This window comes from Melospiza melodia, chromosome 2 (genome assembly GCF_035770615.1).
Source record: "Melospiza melodia melodia isolate bMelMel2 chromosome 2, bMelMel2.pri, whole genome shotgun sequence".
In the NCBI taxonomy this organism is placed as follows: domain Eukaryota; kingdom Metazoa; phylum Chordata; class Aves; order Passeriformes; family Passerellidae; genus Melospiza; species Melospiza melodia.
This window is the reverse complement of record NC_086195.1, coordinates 3,374,313-3,398,628: the sequence shown is the minus strand read 5'-3', so window position 1 is coordinate 3,398,628 and position 24,316 is coordinate 3,374,313. Positions and strand designations below refer to the sequence as shown.

General features: G+C 43.6%; 1 protein-coding gene across 1 annotated transcript in view; it reads right to left on the bottom strand.

The window, feature by feature from the left end:
- The window catches only part of KCNJ15 (potassium inwardly rectifying channel subfamily J member 15), a 35,028-nt gene extending 26,962 nt beyond the window's left edge, over window positions 1-8,066 (bottom strand). Inside the window, exon 1 of the mRNA XM_063180698.1 lies at window positions 8,038-8,066. Within this exon, the coding sequence (XP_063036768.1) occupies window positions 8,038-8,051 (14 nt within the window). The 5' untranslated portion in view covers window positions 8,052-8,066. The remainder of the gene's footprint in view (window positions 1-8,037) is intronic.
- Window positions 8,067-24,316: the final 16,250 nt, after the last annotated feature.

The following is a 24,316-nucleotide window of genomic DNA, read 5'->3' as shown; positions in this document are numbered from 1 at the left end:
ATCTGGCTGAGGAGAGCCCAGCTCTGTTCTCAATGAAGCGAGCGGTGACCTCTGTGGAAACCCTGTTAGCACAGCTTTCCAAAACTTCATCCCAACGAGTTTGGATGTGAGAAGGCTGCAGTTGTTGAGATGTGTCTTATCTGCTCACATTAGGTGGTTGTTCTTCATCCAGCTGGCTCAGGGTTTCAGACCCCCAGCTCCACTGCTGTCCTGTGAGGGATGGAAGGACTTTGAAAGCTTCCAAATTTAAGTTTCTGCCCAGAATTTTTGCTTCTTGATGACAGAAATACTGATATGTTGCCAACCAAGATAGCAAAAGGATTTCCAGGTAGCAGAAAAACAAGCTCCTGAGAAAAGTGACTCATTCCCAGGCACATTTGGCTGCCTTCTCCCTGGCTGTGGAAACGAGCATCTTCTGGCTTTGGTTCTTGCCCAGAGAAGGGGAAGATTCACAAACAGGAATTCAAATCCAAGCTGGCTTTCCACACCAGAGTGAAAATGACAACGGGCTTCAGATCCAAGAGGGATTTTAATTTCCCCTCTCCTGCCAATCTGGTCAAAATGTCCAAAGCAGCAAAAATTCACCTCAGATTTCTGGAACTGGTCCTCATATCTTTGCTTTGTGATACTCTGTGGTGGGTGCATGCTTGGTTTGCCACATCATGAGCCAGCAGGATGCATGAACATCCCCACGGGGAAGCTCTGCTCACATCACTGGGAGCTTCCCAGCAGGCAAAGCTGCTTCCTGCAGCACTTCCAAGAGCAGACAAGTCTCCCTCAGGTCATAGCTGTAACATGAGGTTGGATTTGTTGCTGTAGGATTGGATCCATGCTCACGGAAAACTACACTCTGCAATAATCCTCAGTATTGCTCTCAGCTGCAAGCTGGGTGTCTGGCCCCAGCAGTGACCCAGGGTTATGGCCTAAAAGAGCTGCTCCAGGGGATGATGGAGAGGCAGGGCTGGAAGAATCCAGCTGTGAGAGCCACTGACCACAAGAAACAGAGGCAGCTTTGCCTGGTCTGTCATTTTCCTCCCCTCGACCCACGGTGGTCTCTCTCTTGGGTGTTCTCTGGTTTCTCCTCAAGTGTGAATTTCCCTAGTTAATAGCTGCCCTGATGAGCAGGAATCCTTTTGGGAAATGCTGGAAAACCCCAGCTCCTCGACCACTGGATGCCTCCTGTTGATGTGACACAAGGAGCAATCCTCAAAGAGAAATTTCCATCCTCAATTTCATGTATCTTCCATCTTCAGTTTCATGTATCTTCAGTTGCACCCTTTGGAGGACAGCAGTGGGAAAGAAAATCTCTCCTAATCACATTTCAGTTTGTCTGGATCACTAAATCTGCTAAGTCCACTCTGCATTCTCCAACCATGGGGTCACAATCTCTAATTCTCTAATTCTCTAAAATTCTCTAATTCTCTAATTCAAGCCCAATTCTCAGCAGTGTCCAGCAAGCAGATCAGGTTTTTTACTTACCTTTAAAACTTCTGGGATATTTTAATGGAGCTTTGCTTTAGGATAACTTGAAAAATAATGGTTTATTTTATTTGGAAACTTCTTTTCATGAGCACCAATACGAGCCTTGCAAAAATACCTTTTTATGGAACTTTCTTTACTGAATTTCTTTGAGCTGTGACTATTTGGGACAAAAAATGTGGCATTGCTGCTACTGGTTTCAGATAGCCAGACTAGATGGCCTCTCAGGAAGCAGCAGTAAAAAGGCAGAGCAAATTAAATGAGTACCTTTGTGCATTTTTAAACGTGTCTTCCTGGAAAAATAACTTCTGGCTTGAATGAAAGGAACTGCAGTGTGTACTTTTGCCAAACTTTATCCAAGAGGATTAAGAAGTGAGCCTACAGACAACTCCTGAGGTTGACAGAGCATGGAACTCTACAGAAAGTGCACAAAAAGAGGGTGATAAAGGGAAGGGCACAGAGTTTTCAGTACAGGCTCTGTGTACAAAGACTGTCCTGAAGTTTGCTATCACCAACAGAGATCGTGGCACAAGAGATATGGAAAGTGATCTTCCAAACACCAAGGGCAAACATTTGTCCAGACAGGGCTGAAAAGGCTCAACTTCAAGATCAGATTTTTGTAGAAAAGCAGAGTTTTCATTGTTGATCTGCAGAACTCAGCTTTGAGAGGAAGTAAATCCCAATCCATGATATAAGAGGGGAAGCAAGTGATGGCTCCATGAGGAAGGTGGACAGGGATGCTGGCTGCACCCATTGTCACCAGGATTGCACCACAGTTTCCATCACAACCTCCTATTTTCATGTGCCATGAGCATTGCAAAATGCTGACCTTTGGGGCTGCATTTTTCCATGCTTGCTGTCTGCCCCAAAGGTGAATTCTTTCAGAAATTCTAGGCAGAATCTTTTCAGGGACCATGGCTATTATTTTTGGCTGTTGCCAGGGCGGCTTGCCTGGGGCAGATCAAATAACAACTGGTTTGTTCCTCTGAGCTACAATAAATCCCACCATCCATCATGTGAAGGAGAAAATTAAAGGCATGAAAAACACATCAGAGCTCTCCTGATTTTAATGTTTGCAAGAACTGTTTAGGCTTGCAAATGGCAGCAGGTGAAGAAAAGAGATTTAACTGGGAGATACAAAAGTCTCCTTTAATGACAATTAACTGCACACTGTTTATATCAGGAGCTGTTTCAGGGACAACTATTGAAAAGTGGTGTTAAATACAAGATACCAGGAGAGGAGGCTGGGTCTGTTTTTTCCCTCTGTGTGTTTCGAACATGGAGCACTTGATTTTCTCAAGCAGTTAATTAAGAATTGAAGGGTTGCACGTTCGCATCCACTGCCACAGGCTGGGTTAGTCAGTGTCAAGGGCATTAAATATTCTCCACTACTCAAAAGCAGAGCTTTAAAACATGGATATAGATGCTGAACTGCAGGTACCCATGGCTGAAAATGCACTCTAGGGGCTTTACAGACCACAGCCAGTGCATGAGGATTGAGATGCTGAGCAGCACTCAAAGCCACAAACAGCCCCAGAACAAAACCCCACGTCTGCTATTAGGAAATCACACCCAGGTGGCCTCATATACCCCCACACATTCTCCTGATTTTGTCATCCACAGAAAATATGTCTGAAAGTTACTGTACAGACAGGAAAAGCCAGTCTCCCTACAGGCCCCAATAAAGACTAGAGCTGTCCAAAGGTCTCTGGGAGTACAAATGGATTTGTTCCAGTAGGTCTGGCCTGTGATCCAGACTACAGCTTCATCTGGGGACACGTGCTCCAGCAGGGCCATCCCAGAGCACAGGGCACAGGGCTGGGTCCAGGTGGCTCTGGAATGTCCCCAGGAGGAGCCCCCAGAGCCCCTCTGGGCTCTGCTCAGGGCTGGGCACTGCCCAGGGCAGAAGTTGTGCCTCCTGTGAGGGGAATTGCTGGGCTCAGGCCCTGCCCGTGGCTCTGGGGCCATTGCTGGGCCTGGAGCAGAGCCTGGGCCTGCTCTGAGCTCTGCACACAGGGACAGACACAGGGACAGACACAGGGACAGCCAGGGACAGACACACGGACAGACACAGGGACAGACACAGGGACCGACACAGGGACCGACACAGGGACAGCCAGAGACAGACACAGGGACAGCCAGGGACAGACACAGGGACAGCCAGAGACAGACACAGGGACAGACACAGGGCCAGACACAGGGACAGACACAGGGACAGACACAGGGACAGACAGGGACAGACACAGGGACAGACACAGGGACAGCCAGAGACAGACACAGGGACAGACACAGGGCCAGACACAGGGACAGACACAGGGACAGACACAGGGACAGCCAGGGACAGACACAGGGACAGACACAGGGACAGGCAGGGACAGACACAAGGACAGACACAGGGACAGACACAGGGCCAGGCAGGCCCAGGCAGGGCTCAGCCCCTCTCTCTCCCTGGGGCTCCTCTCCAGGCTGAGCAGCCCCAGCTCCCTCAGCCTTTCCTGGGCACGGAGCTGCTCCAGGCCCTTGCTCAGCTCCAGGAGCTCCTGGCCCTGCTGTGCTGAGGAGCCAGAGCTGGGCACAGCAGCCAGAGGTGCCTCCAGGGCTGGGCACAGGGGCAGGGTCAGCCCTGACCTGTTGGCAGTGCCCATCCTGATGCCCCCCAGGCCTTCTGCACTCTGCTGGCCCAGGGACAGCTCATTGTCCCTCAGGACCCCAAATCCTTCTCCTCAGAGTTCCTTTCCAGCATTTTTCTTTGCAAATTATTGTCTTTTACACCCAGTATTGTTTTAACTTCAGCCTGATTATTTACTTGTATTGACGATGTTGTTCAGTCCACAAAACCCCCTGTTCATGCTCTGTCTTGATACATTCATATCTGACATGAAATACAACACTTTAATGCCACACTTTTAACCTCAAGCACCACAAAATGCCTAGCTAAGGCAAAGCTTACAAGGTTCATATAACAATCTGCTTGTTTTATAACTTCCTTTTTCTAGCTGCAGCTAATGCATCCCCATGCCAATTATTGCTAAATAATTCCTCCAGGTTTGTTTGCAACCTAAGAATGTCTGGCAGATCTGCAATTGCACCTGCATGTGAACCTTAACATCAGACTTGCAGTGACTTTGTTCTGCAATACATCCAGCTTTTATAGAAACCAAAGGGATGATGGTGAAATCAGACTGGTTTGCCATTCACTAAATTTAGGAATGTTTGGATATGTGAAACAATTGCTTAACCCCATAAATCTCCATGGCTCTGTGGTGTAAGAGTTCCAGCAGAGCTTTCCTCAGTGCATTAAACAGCTTCAAACTGGAAGACAGCAGGTTTAGATGGGATGTTGGCAATGAGGAGTTGTTCCCTGGCAGGGTGGTCAGGGGCTGGGATGGAATTCCAGCCCTGGATCCCTGGCAGTGCCCAAGGCCAGGCTGGACACTGGGGCTTGGAGCAGCCTGGGACAGTGGGAGGTGTCCCTGCCATGGCAGGGGTGGCACTGGGTGATTTTTAAGGTCCCTTCCAACCCAAACTATTCTACAATTCCATGTTTTTCCCTGTGTTTCTTCTGCTTCCCACAGCATATCTCAGCTGAATCACTGACAAAGGACTCACAGGGAGTGCCTGCCGTCTCCACACTTTTCCATGTATTCCCTGGCTTCTGAAACCTTGGCCACTGCAACATTCCCTGATTTGAACCACTCTGTCTCTTCCCCCTGTTCTGTGTCTTGAGTGCAGCCTGTTGACAATTGATTTCATCAGGACAATGAATTATACCTCTGGATTGCTTGGAATGAAAGGAACTCTTTTCCTCGGGGTTCATTCCACTGTTTTCTTTACTCAGCTACCTCCAACCTCCACTTGCTCCAATACACCTTTTCAGATGTTTGTGTCCCTCAAGGCCAGCTGTCCTATTTATCCCTTCTTGGAGGATCTCTTCTGTTAACTCCTTCTTGGAGCAGAGTTTTCTGCTGGAGGAACTGAGCCCTTTCAAACCTGTCCACAGTGTTTGCATTGCAGGGAGGAACTGCAATCTCCTAAAGCTGGCTAAGGCAGGCTTCAAAATATTTCTTCCATATTTACTTCACCTTTGGGCTATGTGGTTCACCACTTTATATTTTTTTTCCCCTCTAATTGTTGGTATTATTGACCCAACTGCATCTCCAGAGAAGTTAATCCTTAGGACATTGCTCTGCACTTTGCTTTCCTGATCTTCTCTCAGATTTCTCCCTGCTTATCCAGTCTCAGAATGATTTTCTCACTGCTCTGCAAGATACTTTTACTTCTTTTGTTTCCCTTCAGCCCTGGCTTGTTTACATTTTCCTCATATTGCCTTGCTTTATTGCTCATCTAGACCATCATTAACTATGTGTACTTTTCAATAACTTCCTTCACTTGGTTTTTTATCACTTCCTTGAAAATATCCCAGCAGATCTGCAGGGAGATTTCTTCATCCTTGCCAGCCAGTGGCCTGAAAATCACCCAAGGACACCTTAGAGGAGTGGCAGGAGCTATCCCTTAGCCCAGCCCTGCTTTTTTGAGGAGGTTTGAGGTCTTTTCAAAGGTGAATCGAAGCAGGAAAAACCTCTAGTGTGACCAAAGCCAAAAGATTTCCAGTGAATATCATGTTTAAGATTCTACTGAGCCAGCTGAGGTGTGGGATGACAACTCATAGAGCCACACAGGTGAGTCTGTCTCAAAACCACCCAAAATTCCCACCTGGATGGTGGAGATAAGCTGGTTTTGGACAGCAAGAGGGCAACACCTGGTCCTTATCACACTGTGGAACCCAATGTGACCTTTCCTCCCTGCTGCCCAAAAAGTCACCCCCAGTCCAGAAGAACTCACTGAGCCACACTGATTTTTTCCTCTAGAGCTTGGCCATCAGGCCCAGGCCATGGAAAGGGCTCTGGATTTCCAATAAGTTGAACCTCCAGGAATCTGGAGCTATCAAAACTGAGTGAGACAATTTCATTCCAGCTTTGGCAAGGCAGAGTTTGGATACAGCACGTTACAAGATGTCCTGCCAGTTCTGGGTCTGGGAGCAGACTCCAAAGCAGGTGAATCCTTCCTTAACTGGAGTTCCACAGCAAGGAAAACGTTTCACAGAACTCGAGCAAAGATGAAACCAGCTGGCTGATGGAGAGGGCTAAGAGAAGTGGTCCTCTCTGAAGAGCTGCCAGCAGTTTCTGAAATGAAGGTCAATTAAATTAAAATAATTGCAGTTTATATCTGCATTGAGATGGGCACCTGTGTATAAATACAACCTGAATTTGTACCCCCACACTGGCAAATGTGTGCACACAGAACAGAGGCACTTTCTAGAAGGCAGCTTTCACACATTCCTTGGCAGACTGGATCACTTTCACCTCCTGTGATCCCAGACATCCCAGTGGTGCTGGAGATGGAAAATGTCCTTTCCTTCTCTCAGGTTTCTGGAACAGCCTCACACAGACTCTCATTTCTGTATCTCTGTTCCTGACACATTTGCCAATCAAAGTACCTCTCTATCTCCCTCACTCTTCTTATCTCAAGAGTTTTGTTATAAAGTAAAGGAAGCTGGGCTGGATGGTGTTGCCAAGCTTTGAAAAGCTTCTGTAAAACTCTACATTTTCCTATAGTGCTGCAAAGCCCATATTTACCTAATAGACTGTCCAGAGTCCAAAGGAGCTTCTACAGAATTTCTGGTAAAGAGTATTTGTTTTAAGAATTGATATGCATGCCAAAAACAATGTACTGCATTTATCAGCCTGGAACTGTTACAATCTTTTCAGCAAATAATATCCCAGTTTCTGAAAAAGCCTAAAATGTGTAGCTAATCCAATTGTGTCACCTCTCATTTCCTTCAAAGAAGGGGGAAAAAGGCAAAGCTAAGCCTGAAATTCTGGTTTGAATTAACTGCCACTTTATCTCTAAGTGACCTCTTTGTGCAAAGCTATTACTGCAAACACAGTCTCTGAATCATTCAGTCCTCTCCAACGCCTCAAACACAGAGCTACAAGGTAGTTCATGCTATCAGCACTATCATCTTGCATTTGTCTGGGGCTTGTCATCCAAAATACTGCAGCTCCTGGCAGGCTGATCCTTTCCCTGGGTGGGCTCCCCGTGTGGGTGCTGCATTCAGCATTGTAAAGGGGAAGGGGGCAGGAGGGGGATTTTACACTTTAATTCCAGTGCCATGGTTAAAGAAAATAACCTTACATAAGGTACAAACCAGCAACCAGTGCCACACAGACACGGAGGGAAGGAAATGAAGAATATCCCAGGTATTATTCTCAAATCCACTCAGCTGTCTCTGGCAGCACGGAGGGACCTAAGTGCTAGAAAGATTCAGACCCTCTGAGAGAAAACAGGTATTTAAACAGAGAGCCTTGGTTATTCAAGTTATGATGGAGCCCTGCTTCTAACCAGGACAATTTAGTGTGGTTAAAGTTTTAATTGGGATGATTAAAAGCCCAGTTAATTTTCTTCACTGGAATAAAGGCAATTTAAACTAATTCCTTATGGCCAGCCATGCCAGCCCTGCATTGTCTGCCCACTCTGCCATGCACCCACCCAAAATACCTTTTATTTTCCATTTATTCCTGGTCCTTCCTCAGCAGCCAGGGGTTCCTCTTCCCGATGGCAAATCCTGAGGGTGTTAGCAGGCAGCTGCTGAGGGCTGGGGAGTTCATCTCCCCCCTGTCCTGTCCTGCTGGGTCCTGGGGCTCTGTCCGTCTGTTCCTCCTTCCTTCCAGCCCTGCCTGCTCCTGCAGCTCCTTCACTCCCAGCTGCTGGAGCAGGTTGAGGTGGTGAGCCCAAGGGCTGGAGAGCAAAAGAAGAAAGAAGAGAATTTATACTTTGGTATTTTGGAATCCAGGAAGAAGCTTAAGAACGTGACTTGAGGCCAAAATGTTTGGCTCTCCAGTTACAGAGCGGAGAGGGGCAGGTTTATTCCTATTGCAACACTGTGGCCCCTGTCCTGCAGGAATTTTCCAACATCGTGGATGTGTGGTGGGTTCAGGGCAACCTCTCCTTCACTCCTGTGCTTCCTGCAGCTCTGTGGGAAGAAGGTGATAACAGAGGAATCAGCAGCACTGTGAGAAACCTGTCTGAGATGGAGCTGTGGATGGAGGGCCTGCGAGTTATTCCTGGGACATCCTGAGTTTACAGCTCCTCCTGCCACTGTCCTCCTCAACTGTCCTTCCATGCCCTCATTCCAGCAGAATCATCCTCTCCAACTGTTCATTTGGCTGCTATTTCATTTATTCCAGCTGCTGAGTTCGAGAAAGGAAATTTTTAAAAAGCAGCATCTCACTGGAAACAGATGCTGCCTCTGTACTAAGCAGATAAATTAAATACATAAAGCATGGCTTGTTTACAGTGCTGATTCTTTGTAAAGTTTTGCTGGCTTTATCCTTGATATTACAATTCCAAGTATATTATATCACTTTATTTTTGATGCATCTGGATTAGGGAAATAACCCATTGGCATTTCTCAGGAATACTGTAAATGAAATGGGCTAACAATTTACCACAGAAATGACAGCACACAGAAAAAAAAATCAAACCTGAGTTCAGCTTTTACTCCTATAGAACAGACACAACTTTTCTGGTCTCCATTTCTCCACAGTCACTTCCAATTCTGTGTAATTTTTATCTATATCCAACATGCACAAATTAAATATATGGGAGTAAACCATGGACTTACAGCAAGGATCTACATGGGCATACGCAGGAATACAACTGCTAGTAGAGATCACAGAATCCCAGAATCATGAAGGTGAGAAGAGAGCTTCAAACTCATCCAGTGCCATGCCAGCAGCACCAGAATTACCCCAAGCCCTGTCCCCAAGGGCCACATCCAGACTCCTCCTGGGCACTCCCACAGACAGTGACTCCAAACCTCCCTGGGCAGTGCATTTCAGTGCCTGACTACTCTTGTAGAGATTTTTTTTTCTCCTATCTAATCTGAACCTGGTGCAATTTGAGGCCATTTCCTCTCATTCTTTCACTTGAGACAGGCAGAAGAGCCCGACCCCCCTGGCTGTGCCCTCCTGGCAGGGACTTGTGCAGAGCCACGAGGGCCCCTGAGCCTCCTTTGCTCCAGCCTCAGCCCCTTCCAGCTCCCTCAGCCCCTCCTGGGGCTCCAGCCCCTGCCCAGCTCCGTTCCCTGCCCTGGACACGCTCCAGCCCCTCCAGGGCTCTCCTGCAGGAGCAGAACTGGGCCCAGCCCTGGAGGGGCCTCTCAGAGCCAGCACAGAGGGACAATCCCTGCCCTGCTCCTGCTGCACACACAATTCCCCATCCAGCCCAGCTGCCAGTGCCTCCTTGGCCACATGGACTAGAGCTGAGCCAGCTCTCTCTCTCTGTATCAGAGCTCACTGTCTCCCAGTGATGTTTTTGCTCTTTGGTTGGAAGAATTCAGACAAACACATTTGTTTTAGTACAGTGCAACAGGCAAACTTGAGCCCACATCCTCTGAGGTGAAAACTGATCTTTTGTTGAAATCACCTTATCAGTGTTTATGGTTCAAGGAAAATACAACAATGTACATAGTCCAATAACCTTGAAAACTCAAATGAGAAGTGCCTATGATTTTCAGGTGTCAAAGTTAACCAAGAGATGGTCTTTTCAGCTTCTTAGATCAATTGAAGCAGTCTTCTCTTAGGAAAGACAGGCAGAGAGTTTGTGGTCTGCCAGGGCCTGCAGGATTTAGAATTTCTTAGAGTTTCAGGATTTGGTGCCTCAAATTATATTAAACAAAAATTGTATGTGGAAAAGTATCCATGTCTGTGTTGATGCATGCTGATTTTCAGCTCAGGAATATGAAAAAAAAAATAAATTACAGCAAAAATGGTTTGGCAGCAAATCCATCTTCAAACATCGTTAGGGAGATGTGATGAGGAAACAGCTATGGTCAAAGTCAGAGCATGACAAGTGCAGAATTTCATGTTCTGTGTGTTTATATAGATTTTCATCTTCTCCAGATATGCTGGCAATCATATCTGGAGTTTGGGGTGGTGCTGGGCTTTGGGGACGGGGTGGTGGCAGATCCTCACAGCACAGGCCAGCCCCAACACTGCTCCTCATGGTCTGATTTGTTTCTCTGCAAGCACTGACATGGCTCAGTCATTTTGCCTGATTTCTGTGCAAACTGAGATGTGAAAAGCAAAGTCTCTTACTTTTCTCACCCCACAAGATGGGGCAAGATTTACCTTTGCAGTGTTCACCTTGGAAAACTTGCAGGTGTTCCCCAACCACTTTTGGCAGGTTTCAATTTAAATGTGGGCACCTGGCTTCCTGTGTGCTTGTCCTGGGTTGACTTCCCAAAATTTGCCCTGAACCAAAATTTTTCTCTCCAAAATTTGCCCTGAACCAAGATAGTGCTGAACAACTCTGAGGTCATGCTTTGTACTGATTTTAAAGAATTCAGGAAAGCTCCCACAAGAACATTCTTGCATGTTCTCTGGTAATCCGGGGTGAAGAAACAGGGGAAAGTAGGAAGCCCTGATCTTTTGGGTTCCTCTAAGGGAAATCACCAAAAATCTGGAAGGAGATCTTCTACTGCAGCCTCACAAATTGCTATGGCCTGATTGGAGATATCAGGGCTTCTTATTCAGTCCTGTTCCTTCACCCCTGGTTTATGGACAACTTGCAAGGCTGTACTTGTGGGGGCATCCAAAATTTAACTCTTGGGAACACAGGAGCTCAGGAGAATCCTTCAGCAGATTCCTGTCACCACATACTCTGTTTATGGGACCTAGGCCAGGCCTCTGCAGTGGTACCCATGATTTATTTCAGCCCTCAGCTGATATATATTCACCCCCAGAAAATGGGATCCTGAATGGTTCTCTCAGCCACAGAAGGATCTCCCCAGGAGTGATCCCAGACCAGGTAGAAGCAGAGCTGTGAGACTGAGCTGTTCCAAACAGATTGGAATTACAAGCCCAGCCGAGATTATGGATCACCAAACCAGTGTTTGCTTCACTTTAAAAAATTACTTCTCTGCTTGATTCACACTGAGGAAGGGAAATGGATTGCCACAAAAATGATTTCCTGAAGTTTCCTTTCAATGGTCTGACTTGTGAGTGGTTAATGAGGCTTGGCTGATCAATACAGATTTTCCTTGTGGAGAAATTAATTCTTCCCTATTTGTATTGGAACAACAGGCATTGCACTTCCCATAGATCACTTGGATATAAAATCAATTATTTAGTCCACTCCTGTAGGAAATAAAATTTTTTATTTGCTTGTGTTCTCCTTGTCACTGTCACCGGGCAATTGTTTTCAGCTAAAAGTGCACTTAATGAGGCTGTAGTGAGTGTAAAGACTCTGACAGATCTATTAACTGCAGGGATTGTTATAAAGTCCCTTTTTCTGCTTCTTGTGAAAGCCAAAACTCAGCCCCAGTGTGGCATCCCAGCAGGCAAACTCAAGAATGCAAAGAAGACCTCAGTAAAGCCATGAAATCTTGTATTTTTACTGATCAAACCACACCATGTGTTCCAAAGGGGAAAAATACTGCTCTGATTTTCTATAAAACATCGTGCCAGTGGTAAACCTTGTGACTGAAAGCACATGACAAAGCACTGGTGGTATCACAAGGGTCAGGATTCAGCACTCATTTGTCAGCAAAACTTCAACCTTCAAGCACAAAGTTGTCTGTGATGTGAAGGGAACCACTTTGGTATGAAATCCTTCATTCAAGTACCTCATCCTCCACAATGTTTAATGCCTCATTACGACTCTGATTATGTATGAACTGAATTCTGGCTACTTTTTAACCATTCCTGGTGAGAAAAAATCTTAAAAATGTACACAGGGTCAGTTGTTTTGTAATCACAGGGCGAATTCCTACCCTTGAATGATTGCCCTCAGAGCTCCTGCATCCTCCTGCAGCATGTGGAGGTGCAGAGGTTAACTGAGGGTCCAGGCAGCTCCTAAGAGGTGCAAGGGGACAACTCCCTGGCCATGGCACTGCTGTGGCACAAGGAGATGCTTCAGGTCTTTCCCTCAGGATATGCAAGCACCAGGCAAGGAAGCTGAGGAATTCCATTACCAGTTGTCTTGGTTTGGAAAGCCAGGTGTCTGCTAAGGAAGGCAGGAGCCTCCCCTGAAATGGAAAATGAAAACCCTCTCCCTCTGAAGTATTATAGTTTTGAAATTAAGGGGCTCTTAGGCAAAGATACGGGAATAGGAATAACAGCTCTTTACTGGGAAAATTAAAAATACAAATGCAATAGTACAAACAAAAAAAAAAAAAAAAAAAAAAAAACCAAAAAAAAAAAACCAAAAAACAACACTGCCAGAGTCAGACTGTGCCCTGCCCAACTGTGTGCCAGGGCGGTGTCCCAGCCCCATCCCATGGGGGCTCAGCCCTCCTGCAGTGCCAGCTGTGGCTCTGCTGCAGCAGGGATCCTGCAAAAGGGGGGAGTTTTCCTCTGCAGCTCCAGGGCTGCTGCAGATGGGCCTGGGCTCCCTCTGGCCATGCAGGGCAGCAGAAAGCTGCTCCTCTGGCAATGCAGGGGGCAAAGGCTGCTCTGCTGTCCCAGCACCTCAGATTGGATCCAGGCAGGAATGCTTGGCTCCTCCCCTGGGCGGAGCATCTCCCCATGGGATGCTGGGATTGGATCAGCCCTGCAGGGACACTCAGTGGCCATGGACAGCAGAGATCTCCTGGAGGGAGGGTTGGCTGTGGGAGAGAGAAAGGAAAAACTGCCCCAGGAACAGCAGAGAACTGCCCCAGCTCTGACAGATGGAGACAGAATGCACACCCCTATTTCCAGCCTAGGACACCAGTTTAAAATTGTGGAGTCATGGAATGGTTTGGGTTGGAAAGGACCTTAAAAGTCATCCAGTGCCACCCCTGCCATGGCCAGGGACACCTCCCACTGTCCCAGGCTGCTCCCAACCCCAGTATCCAACCTGGCCTTGGGCATTCCAGGGATGCAGGGGCAGCCACAGCTGCTCTGGGCACCCTGTGCCAGGGCCTCACCAACCTCACAGGGAACAACTCCTCATTCCCAATATCCCATCTAATCCTACCCTCTTGCCATTTTAAGCCATTTTTCCATGCTCCATCACTCCATCCCTTGTCCCCAGTCCCTCCCCAGCTCTCCTGGAGCCCCTTCAGGCACTGGAAGGGGCTCTGAGCTCTCCCTGGAGGCTCTTCCAGGCTGAACCATCCCAGCTCTCCCAGCCTGGCTCCAGCACAGAGGTGTTCCATCCCTCTGATCCTATTAGTGGCCCTCCTGTAACTGCAGTGGAGTGATTATTTAATTTGACAGTTTTCAAACTGTACATCCTGTAACCTTTAGCAAAAAAACCCAAGACCTGCCTGTCATGCCGAGGTCCTGGAAATGTCTCTCAAATAACCTCAGAAATAATTGGAAAGTGCAGAATTATAGTTTGCACAAAGAAAAAAAAACTAAATTAGGGTGTAGTGATCAGATTTTCTCAGTGTCAACATGAACATCAAGGTCAGAAAACTGAGCCAAACATCCTCAGCTATCTTTTAATACAAGGGCTTTTTTTTTTTTTTTTTTTTTTGTAGTGCTGCCACAGCAAAACAGATGCTAGAAATTCTCACTCCAAAACTCTTTGCTTTTCATCCAGTTTTAAAGCTGTGGTGAGGTTCCAAGTTAAACTCACAAAGGAGAAAGAAATATGCTGGTGTTTGCATTGTAATATGAATTTTCCATTGAAGATGTGGTTGAATTAGCAGTTCATTTTTAACTATTGCTTTAATTTGCTCCTTGTGGTCCAACTCTTTTTTTTCTTTCCTCTCTATAAAAGTCATGCCTCAGTCCTGTGTGCCTTTTGAGACAACTCAAAGGTATAAAATTTTTAAAGGGAAGGGGAATTGTCTAATTAAACATCTGTAAAGTGGCTGTTGAGCTCCATTTGTGTGGAGTAAAAACAAATAGGAGAAAATGTGAAGGAATGTGCTGCTGATTGAAAGTGGACATATCCACCTTGTTCTCACCCATGGGCAGGAATATTAAGGTTGGAAGGGACTCCAAGTCTAGACATCCATTATGGGTTTTGTATTTTTCATTATAGACATCCATTTATAGGTTTTGTATTTTCAGCCCCTCTTTTAACTCATGCCTGGAGTGACTGGTGTGTGTTCACACACTGGGACATTTAAAGCAAAGCAGAAGGAAATATTTTTTCCTCCCTTTTTCCCTCCTTAGCACATGGAAAATAAAGAGAATTGTGCGGTTTTTCATTATAAACTTGTTTTAGTGACCTCCCAGGGGCTGTGTTTTAGGGCTTCTGCTCTGGGCTTCCAAATCCTGGGAAGCAAAAACCCACTTGGACATTTTGAGTTGTGGATCTTTTTCCAGAAGCTAATTCATAACAAAACTCAAGGCTGGTGACCCTTCTTTAGCTGGACAGTCACTGCTGAATTTTAATCTTAATGCCAGTGTTGGCCACTTGGAATTTGTGAGAGGGACAAATGCAACCCACGATCCCTTTTTTTAGTGGAAAACAAGAGAAGTTTAAGCATCCTGGAAAGAGGGACAAATGCAACCCATGATCCTTTTTTTTTTTTTTTTATTGGAAAACAAGAGAGGTTTAAGCATCAAAGCTGGCAGGAGGAAACACAGAAAGGAGGCAGCAGGCTGAGACTCTTGAAGCTGAGCAGAAAAGATGGAGTTAAACTCCAGAGCAAGGCTGTGGATTTGGAAAAACTGGGAGCAAAGTTGGCTTTTCCTCTTTGCAATAGTGGTTGTCTGCCTCTGCAGAACAGGAGACAAACTTCCAAGCTGCCCTATCCCAGGAAAAGCTGCCACAGACATCCTGAGAGCCGAGGAAACTGCAGAAACCTCAGGTGCTCTGTGCAGACCCTGGGGAAATCAAATTTCAACTGCATTTAGTGAGGATGGGGCTCTTTAGAAACAGCAGCAGATGTTGGAGACTCAGTGAAAGCTCCAGCAAACCTTTAAAAAAATCCCAAAACATGCAGAGGATGCTTTCCCTGGCTGTGGGAATGGCGCTAGACAGGAACTCACCGAGCAAGGCTCTCTGGTGATGCCTGGATAAAGCTGCCTGGGGGTTCTGTTTTCCTTGCCTCAGGCAGCACCAGAGGGAGCCCAGATGAAGCTGTCTGGGTGGTTTGACTGGGTGTTTTCACAGGTTTGGGTTCTCCTCAGCTCCACTTACAGTCTGCATTTCACAGATGTTTAAAAAGTTTCCTGCAATCTGCAATGCTGCTTCTTCTGGGAGCTTTCTTCCCAAAGCTGTGCACACTCAGGAAGCTTTCCTGAACTCCGTTGCTCTGGAGATTTTAAAGGATTCCTGAATTCAGAATTTGTGTTTTCCCCATTCTCAGTGTGCAATTGCCAAAGAGGAGTGTGAAGGAAGTCAGACTGCCTTTTACCATGAGCACAGAAGTGAACAAACTTTTAACACTCTTTAACATCTTTTTAATTGTTTTTAACAACACTTTCCCAGCCATTCCTGCCACAACATTTAACCTGGAAAGAAGCAAGACAATCCTTTAAAAATGTATGAAAACAGATCACAGTGCAGCAACTTGTGAGGTGAAAAATGTCATTGCCAGTTTAAAAGTAAGTTTTTCAAAACAAACAACTGCTGCCTTTTCTATCATCTGTTCTAAGGGATGAAAGTTTCTGCATTTATAACTGTATAAAGAGGTGTACATGGCCCTAAGAAAATTCAGCCTATTTGCTTTTAAAACTTAATCCATGTTTCTGATACATGTGAAAACTACCCAAATTCTTTACATCTTAATTTCAATTAGGTCAATTATACTTCCCTAACCAAAATAAAAATTGGTATCAAAAATGTCAAATAACCTTGGCCACTCAGAACCACCTCAGAAGCCTCTGGTTCTGCATCCCCCTTTTAAGTGTCTCAAGAGTTAGAAAGGAGATTTTCAAGAGCTTTTTCTGATGGGTATCCCGTATTTCTGGGACTGGAGAAGTGTTGAAGGCTGGCCACTCTCCTGGCAGAGCCTCTTCAGCTGCATTTCCTACCCAGGAGTCCTTCTCTGGCCGTTGCAGTCCATAGGTTCAGCTCCCAGCCCTCCCATATTTTATTTTATTTTATTTTATTTTATTTTATTTTATTTTATTTTATTTTATTTTATTTTATTTTATTTTATTTTATTTTATTTTATTTTAATTTAATTTTATTTTATTTTATTTTATTTTAAAAATAATTTTTCATTAATTTTTATTCATTGTTGTTATTTTATTGTATTATTTTTATTATTTTATTTCTTATTATTTTTGTGTTATTTTTATTATTTTAAAATTATTATTATATTACATTACAGTATATTACATTACATAATATATATAATATAATATAATATAATATAATATAATATAATATAATTAATATAATATAATATAATATAATATAATATAATATAATATAATATAATATAATATAATATAATATAATATAATATAATAAAATAATATTGTATTGTATTGTATTATATTATATTATATTATATTATATTATATTATATTATATTATAATTATTTTTCTTTTTTTTTTTATTTATTTTTCCCCTTAAAAAGCTGACTCGATTAATTTTTGTTCTAGTGCAGCTCTGAACACGAATGATCACAAACTGTTCCTGCTTTCACCGGGAGCAAACTGTGCCTTCATGCCTGGTGATTTTGACATTTTTGGACTGCAAATGAGCAGAGCTGCTCTCAGGGACTCAGCCAAAGAGAAGAGAAAAGCTCAAGGCTTCAGAGCTGTAGATTTTCAACCAGTTCAGCTCCTGATTCAGCATCCAATTTCAGCAGGTATTTCGTGGGCACTTCATGCATCTCCTTGTTGAAAAAGAGGAAAAGCTTGTGACTCTCTCCACTGAGGGTCCACTAAAAATCACACAGATACCAATTTGAATTCAAGCACTATTTTTGCTGTAACTATTAGATCTGACTAGTCATGATAATGTTCTTAATACTTTAGTGAATTCATGGTTTATTGGTACATGAGATGTACTTTCCCTTTGCCATAAACAGGATTTTAAGAGTGACTTTGTCAGCTTTGCAGATCTGAGTCTTTACAGCCAGCATTTAAATCAAGAGAAAACGAGAGCTGTGAATTTAAATGAGTATTTCAAGTTAATGGAAATGGACATAAATATACATAAATATATATAAAAACACATGTTTGGGGATAAATATTTCCCTTGAAATGTCAGGTTAGGGGATCCAATGGTGCATGAGGTGGGGCCAGGGTTCATTTCCTGAATGCTCTCTGTGCACTGAACCCACTCACAGGGACTTGTTTTGATCAGATTTTCCTCCCCACATCTTTGATATGATTGAAAACTTGCTCTAAAAATTCAATCTTCTTTTCCAGAACAATAACACCCAATTCATACCAATTCTCTCTCATTTTTATCTCCTTGATATTTTAAGCACTCTTTGACTGGTCCTATCCCTTCCTGAAGTGCAGTACCCCAAGTAGAAAGGAATAGGTTGGTTATTCTTGGTGATTTTAGAGGAATTTTCCAGGTAATTACAAAATAAGGGCAAAATTGAAGCTGGTTCTAGAGAAGGAAGGGAGGAAGGGAGGAAGGGAGGAAGGGAGGAAGGGAGAGAGAGAGAGAGAAAGAGAGAGAGCAAGAGACAAGAGAGCAAGAGAGCAAGAGAGAGAGAAAGAGAGAGAGCAAGAGAGCAAGAGAGCAGAGAGCAAGAGAGAGAGAAAGAGAGAGAGAGAGAGAGAGAGAAAGAAAGAAAGAAAGAAAGAAAGAAAGAAAGAAAGAAAGAAAGAAAGAAAGAAAGAAAGAAAGAAAGAAAGAAAGAAAGAAAGAAAGAAAGAAAGAAAGAAAGAAAGAAAGAAAGAAAGAAAGAAAGAGGGAGGTAGAATTAGCTAGCGGAGGGATTTTTTCCCTGTGAAAATCAGCAATTAAAAAAAATAATATGTAGCCTATTAATTAAATAAATAATATTAAATATTAAGACTAAAATGAAAAAGAAAGACATGCAGTCTCTGACAATGCAGTCAGTGAATTTTGCTCCAAACCATCCCAGGGTAGTTGCTTTGCTGTTCCAACTGAAAAGGCTGAATTTTGGTGATTCCTCCTCTGTTTAGAATGGAGAGTCAGCAGTTTGATTTATAACAATAAATTACTTCAGAGCTTGAGCAGCATTCCACTTGCTGTGGAGTATGTGCAGCATTCTGGCAAGCAGTAAACACAAAATTCTTATGTTTTGCCAAAGTTTAAAACACATCAAGAGTGAAGTGATTGGAAAGATGTTTGTGTTTTAAAACTCTGTGTCAAGTTGCTGTTTTAATCTTACAGGCAGGTTAAAATTCAGAGCCTATGGTTGAGGAGAAATCAGCATTAGAATTTTTATAGAGCTGCTCAATGGTTAAATCTGACAAGAAATGGGAATTAAAAACATGAGCCAAAAGAGAGAAAATGGGAAATTTAAAACACGAGCCAAAAGAAGAGACTTATGAGACAAGGGGCCTCTCAAAGTGTCACTTCAGACACAACAGCGGAGTCTCACAAAGGCAGAAAGCCAAAAATTTGGAGCTTTGTTAATGTTAATAAAACAATCAGCCTGATTTGTGATTAACTAACTGAGGGCTGAGGCCTCTGAGTTCAGCAGGGAGGGATGTGCTTACGAAACAGTTATCTTTTGGCATGGCTACTTTTGATTTCACAAGGCTGGTGAGAGGTGGGATAATACGTGCCTCACAGAGTGCTGGCTAAGCTCCTGCAAGTTCACCCTGACAGCTCCAAGAGCAGTGTGGAACAGACAATTAATGCCTGGAAAACTGAACTTCATTAGTGCCACAGAGAGCCCCAGAGGGACGTGGGATGGGACCAGAGGTCTTAGGGAGATCTCAGCTCCTTGCTTGTGCCAGGGGGAACTGGAACAGATTTCCCAGAGCAGGTGTGGCTGCCCCTGGATCCCTTGGAATGCCCAAGGCCAGGTTGACATTGGGGCTGGGAGCAGCCTGGGACAGTGGGAGGTGTCCCCTGCCCTTGGAACTGGATGAATTTTTATGTCCCTTTGTCAAATACAAGCTGTGGCTGGGTGTGTGTTCATTCCACCTGTCAGAGCTGGGGCAGTTCTCTGCTGTTCCTGGGCAGTGTTTTCCTTTCTCTCTCCCACAGCCAACCCTCCCTCCAGGAGATCTCTGCTGTCCATGGCCACTGAGTGTCCCTGCAGGGCTGATCCAATCCCAGCATCCCATGGGGAGATGCTCCGCCCAGGGGAGGAGCCAAGCTTCCTGCCTGATCCAATCTGAGGTGCTGGCACAGCAGAGCAGCCTTTCCACTGCATTCCCAGAGGAGCAGCTGCCTCTTCCCCTGGAGCTGCAGAGGAAAACTCCCCCTTGTGCAGGATCCCTGCTGACAGCAGAGCCACAGCTGGCACTGCAGGAGGGCTGAGCCCCCCTGGGATGGGGCTGGGACACCGCCCTGACACACAGGGGACAGGGCACGGTCTGACTCTGGCAGTGTTGTTTTGTGTTTACTGCATTTTTATTTTATTTTATTTTCTTCTCTAGTAAAGAACTGTTATTCCTGCTCCATATCTTTGCGTGAGAGCCCCTTAATTTCAAAATTATAATAATTCAGAGAGAGGGGGGTTACATTTTACATTTCAAGGGAGTCTCCTGCCTTCCTTAGCACACACATGGCTTTCCAAACCAAGACACCCTTCCAGCCCAAACTATTCCATGGTTCCATGAGGGAGAGCTGCTCCCCTCCCAGCCAAACTCTGAACACCAAAGTCAGCACTTGCTCTAAGCCAGAAGGTGCCAGGTATGTTGTAGAGAATCCTGAGATGTTTTTAAGGCCAGCTACATTTACATGGAAGGAACTGTATGGTTTTTCTGGAACCGGTCATTCATTAAGTTTTATTTCATAGTTATATTTTTAAATGAAATAATTGGCATTTCTTTTTTTTTGCTAGCTAGGCATTTCTTTTTTTTTGCTAGCTCCAAGATAATAGATAAAGGATTCTTTTATACATAAGAATTCTGGAAAAAGCAAGAATTTCAGCGTAACCTCAAAATCTAAAGGATTTTTTTCATAACTCACACTTAAATATCTCCAGCACTGCCAACTCTACACCTGTCAGACAAAGAAGTAGAAATTTATTTCCTGTTCCATGAAACAAACATGACATTTTTTTCTCCTTAATACAAAACCAGGTTTTACAGCACTGATTATTACCAATTCTTTATCCTCACAATCTCACAATATAGAACATGTTCAGTAAAATGAAATAGACAGATCCCATCCTGAAAGTTTACATATTCACGGTGGACCAGGACAGTTGGATTTTTGGCAGGGTAGTCTGGTATCCTACCCCAAAAATGGAACTGTGCTCTGTGGAAGACACTCCTGTTGTCATTCTTTAAGATGATGTAGAAACCACCAAGCAGGAAATCATATTTTAGAGCAATAGTTTTGCTGCTAAAATAGGAGAAAATCTGTCTGCTTCTTTCTTTTTTTCTTAATTCTTCACAGAATTTGTGGTTTTCACCTTAAACTAGACTGGCTCCTCTTTCACCAAAGAGTATATTTAATTATTTACTATAGAAAGTGCCACAGGTCAATCAAAGATTGGGGTCTAAGTGTCTTTGACATTGTGTACCAGGAGCGCTGGTTGGGAATTGTCTCCTGACATCATATTTTATGGGGAAAGCTTAATTTGTCCAGTGTTTTCTGATTTCCAAAATAACCATCCCAAATAAAATATTTCATTGTGGCTGAACTTGAGCTATTGGCTACAATAATTTTTAAAACAGTATTTGAATTATTATATTTATGTTATTAACATAATGTGTTAACATATATGTATGTTATATTATATATTTTTATATTATTTATATAATTTAAATTAATATATTTATATTATATTATTAAAATAGTATTTTAATTGTTTTTGTAATAACAGAGACTACAAATACTAAAACCATATTTGTACCAACTCTTTGCCAATCCAGGCCAGATAATAGCACACTTATTAACATCAATCTAATAATACCCATTATTAACACCTAATAAAAACACCATTACAATAATCCACATTCGTAACATCTCAATAACATTCAAAGAAACAGCTTTCCCTTTCCAATCCCATCAGGAGCTATTGGCAGGCCTGTCCCACCATGTTTTCCTTACAGATATCCTAAATTTTGGTTCTGCCCCTCCACTCCTGCAGCCTCTCCCAGCCTCCTCACTGCCCTTTATTTTTTGTAGGTTCCAGCCTCTCCAAGAGGCTCCATCCCCTCTGTGTCCCTGCCTGCAGCTTTTACAGTCCTTCCTCAAAAATTTGTTACTCCATCTTTTTTGTCCATGTGTTGATATTTCCTGGAGTAGCGCCCTGGAAAATTTGTCTTCCTTCCCCTTCCTTCCTTCCTTCCTTCCTTCCTTCCTTCCTTCCTTCCTTCCTTCCTTCCTTCCTTCCTTCCTTCCTTCCTTCCTTCCTTCCTTCTTCCTTCCTTCCTTCCTTCCTTCCTTCCTTCCTTCCTTCCTTCCTTCCTTCCTTCCTTCCTTCCTTCCTTCCTTCCTTCCTTCCTTCCTTCCTTCCTTCCTTCCTTCCTTCCTTCCTTCCTTCCTTCCTCCCTTCCTCCCTTCCTCCCTTCCTCCCTTCCTCCCTTCCTCCCTTCCTCCCTTCCTCCCTCCCTCCCTCCCTCCCTTCCTCCCTTCCTTCCCTTCCTTCCCTTCCTTCCCTTCCTTCCTTCCCTTCCGACACTTCCTTCGACACTTCCTTCCTTCCGACACTTCCTTCCGACACTTCCTTCCTCTTTCTTTTCTTTTCTTTTCTTTTCTTTTCTTTTCTTTTCTTTTCTTTTCTTTTCTTTTCTTTTCTTTTCTTTTCTTTTCTTTTCTTTTCCTTTCCTTTCCTTTCCTTTCCTTTCCTTTCCTTTCCTTTCCTTTCCTTTCCTTTCCTTTCCTTTCCTTTCCTTTCCTTTCCTTTCCTTTCCTTTCCTTTCCTTTCCTTCTCTTTTTTTTCTTTTTTTCTTTTCCTTTTCCTTTTTTTCCTTTTCTTTTTTCTTTTCTTTCCCCCCTTTCCCCACACACAGCCTTGCTGCATCTATGCCATCTTCTGGATGTTCATGAATCTTCCTTCTCCCCAGCACGTTGTGAGCAATGTGCAAATCTCTTTAGCAAACGCTCCCATTTCCTGATCGCTGATACCGAGAGAGGGACGAGGTTTGGGGCCAGGTCACAGCTTCAGATGCGTTTCCTTTGTTTACTGCCTGCACACCAGGAAAAGGGTTTGCTCTCTTGCTCTGTGAACTGTCCCTTCCTGCTAAGAATAGCTATGGAATGTGGCAAAAAATTCCCCTTCAACAGGGAAGTGACTTTCACTCAGTTAAGTATTATTAAATGCATTTATTTTTATGCACTGAAGACCTGTTTACAGTTTTTTCCCTTTTTATTTTTTTCTTGTTGCAAAACATAGAAGTGATAATTTCCTTTCCAATATTTTCTCACTTTTTTTGCCTGGGTTTCATGCCACTATTTCATCAAGATCTACAAATAGTTTTCTTTCAGCTGTTGCACAACAATTGTCCCTGAATGGTGCACACTCTATGATTTTTCTGAGTGATGAATAAACATCCTGATTTTTAGCCATTTTTCTACTATTATTTACACATAAATTCGAATTAAAATAATATATTGGGTTTTTTGAGGAAAGCTAGAGTCCTTCAACAGTTCCCTTTGTATGGAGCCCAAAATTACTGAGACTTCCATCACAAAACTAATGCTTTCTTGCATATTTAAATGTTAGCAACATGCTTAATTGACTTGTGAAATCACAGCCTGGATAGCAAAGACTCAGGGAGATAATCTCAGCTTTAATCACAGAGACAATGGAGAATACTCATTACTTAAGGTTTCCAGCTAATCTCCTCATTTGTCTAAAGAAGTGCAAATAATTCACTGGAAAACCAGAGAAACAGTGGGATGATTCATTATTTTAAATGCTGCTTTAACCAGGCAATTCTGGACTAATCAGTGAGGCTGGGCTGCTTCGTAATAATTGCTGGATTTTAAAGGCAAACACTGAACAAATTGTTCTTAGAAATCAGTATCACAGTTACCAGAAGGCAAGATTTCTTGTGAAAGTCAGAGATCTCAGATATTCAAGAATAAACATATTAAGAACTCAAGCTCTCATTGCCTGAAAGCAATTACAGTAATTTACTGTTCAACGCTACTTCCATAGACGGATAGTTCTTACAGTCAGTTGAAAAAATAATAATTTTTATTCCATCATTGATTTAGATTATGGCCAGGAATGAAAATGTTGCAATTCCTTACAGAGAGCTGTGCTTTCCCACAGACTGGTGAAAGTAGGAAGCACTGAGATATTCCATTTCCATCTTTTGGAGGTGAAGGATTTCAACCCTCAGAGAGCACAAACTTCTGAACAGCCAGAACAAACTTTCCCTGCAAGGAGCAGTGACCTCTCATATTGTGCTAATTTCTTGTAATGAGGACCTTGGCCAGGCTGAGAGAAATCAGGAGGGGAGAAATTCAGATGTTCTGGCTGCTCTTCCCAACGTGCACAGATCCAACTGTCATGGACACATTTTATGAAAAATACCTTTGCTAGGATTTTTCTCCTGAGAAGCTGAGAGGCCTCAGAAATGAAATGTAAACAATGATTTTCTGCTGCTGTGGAATGCAACAGGTGCATCTGGGATTGGTCTCATGTGGTTGTTTTTAATTAATGGCCAATCACAGTCCAGCTGTCTCAGACTCTCTGGTCAGTCACAAGATTTTATTATCATTCCTTCCTTTCTATTCCTTTCAAGCCTTCTGATGAAATCCTTTCTTCTATTCTTTCAGCATAGTTTTCATATATCATTTTCTTTTAAT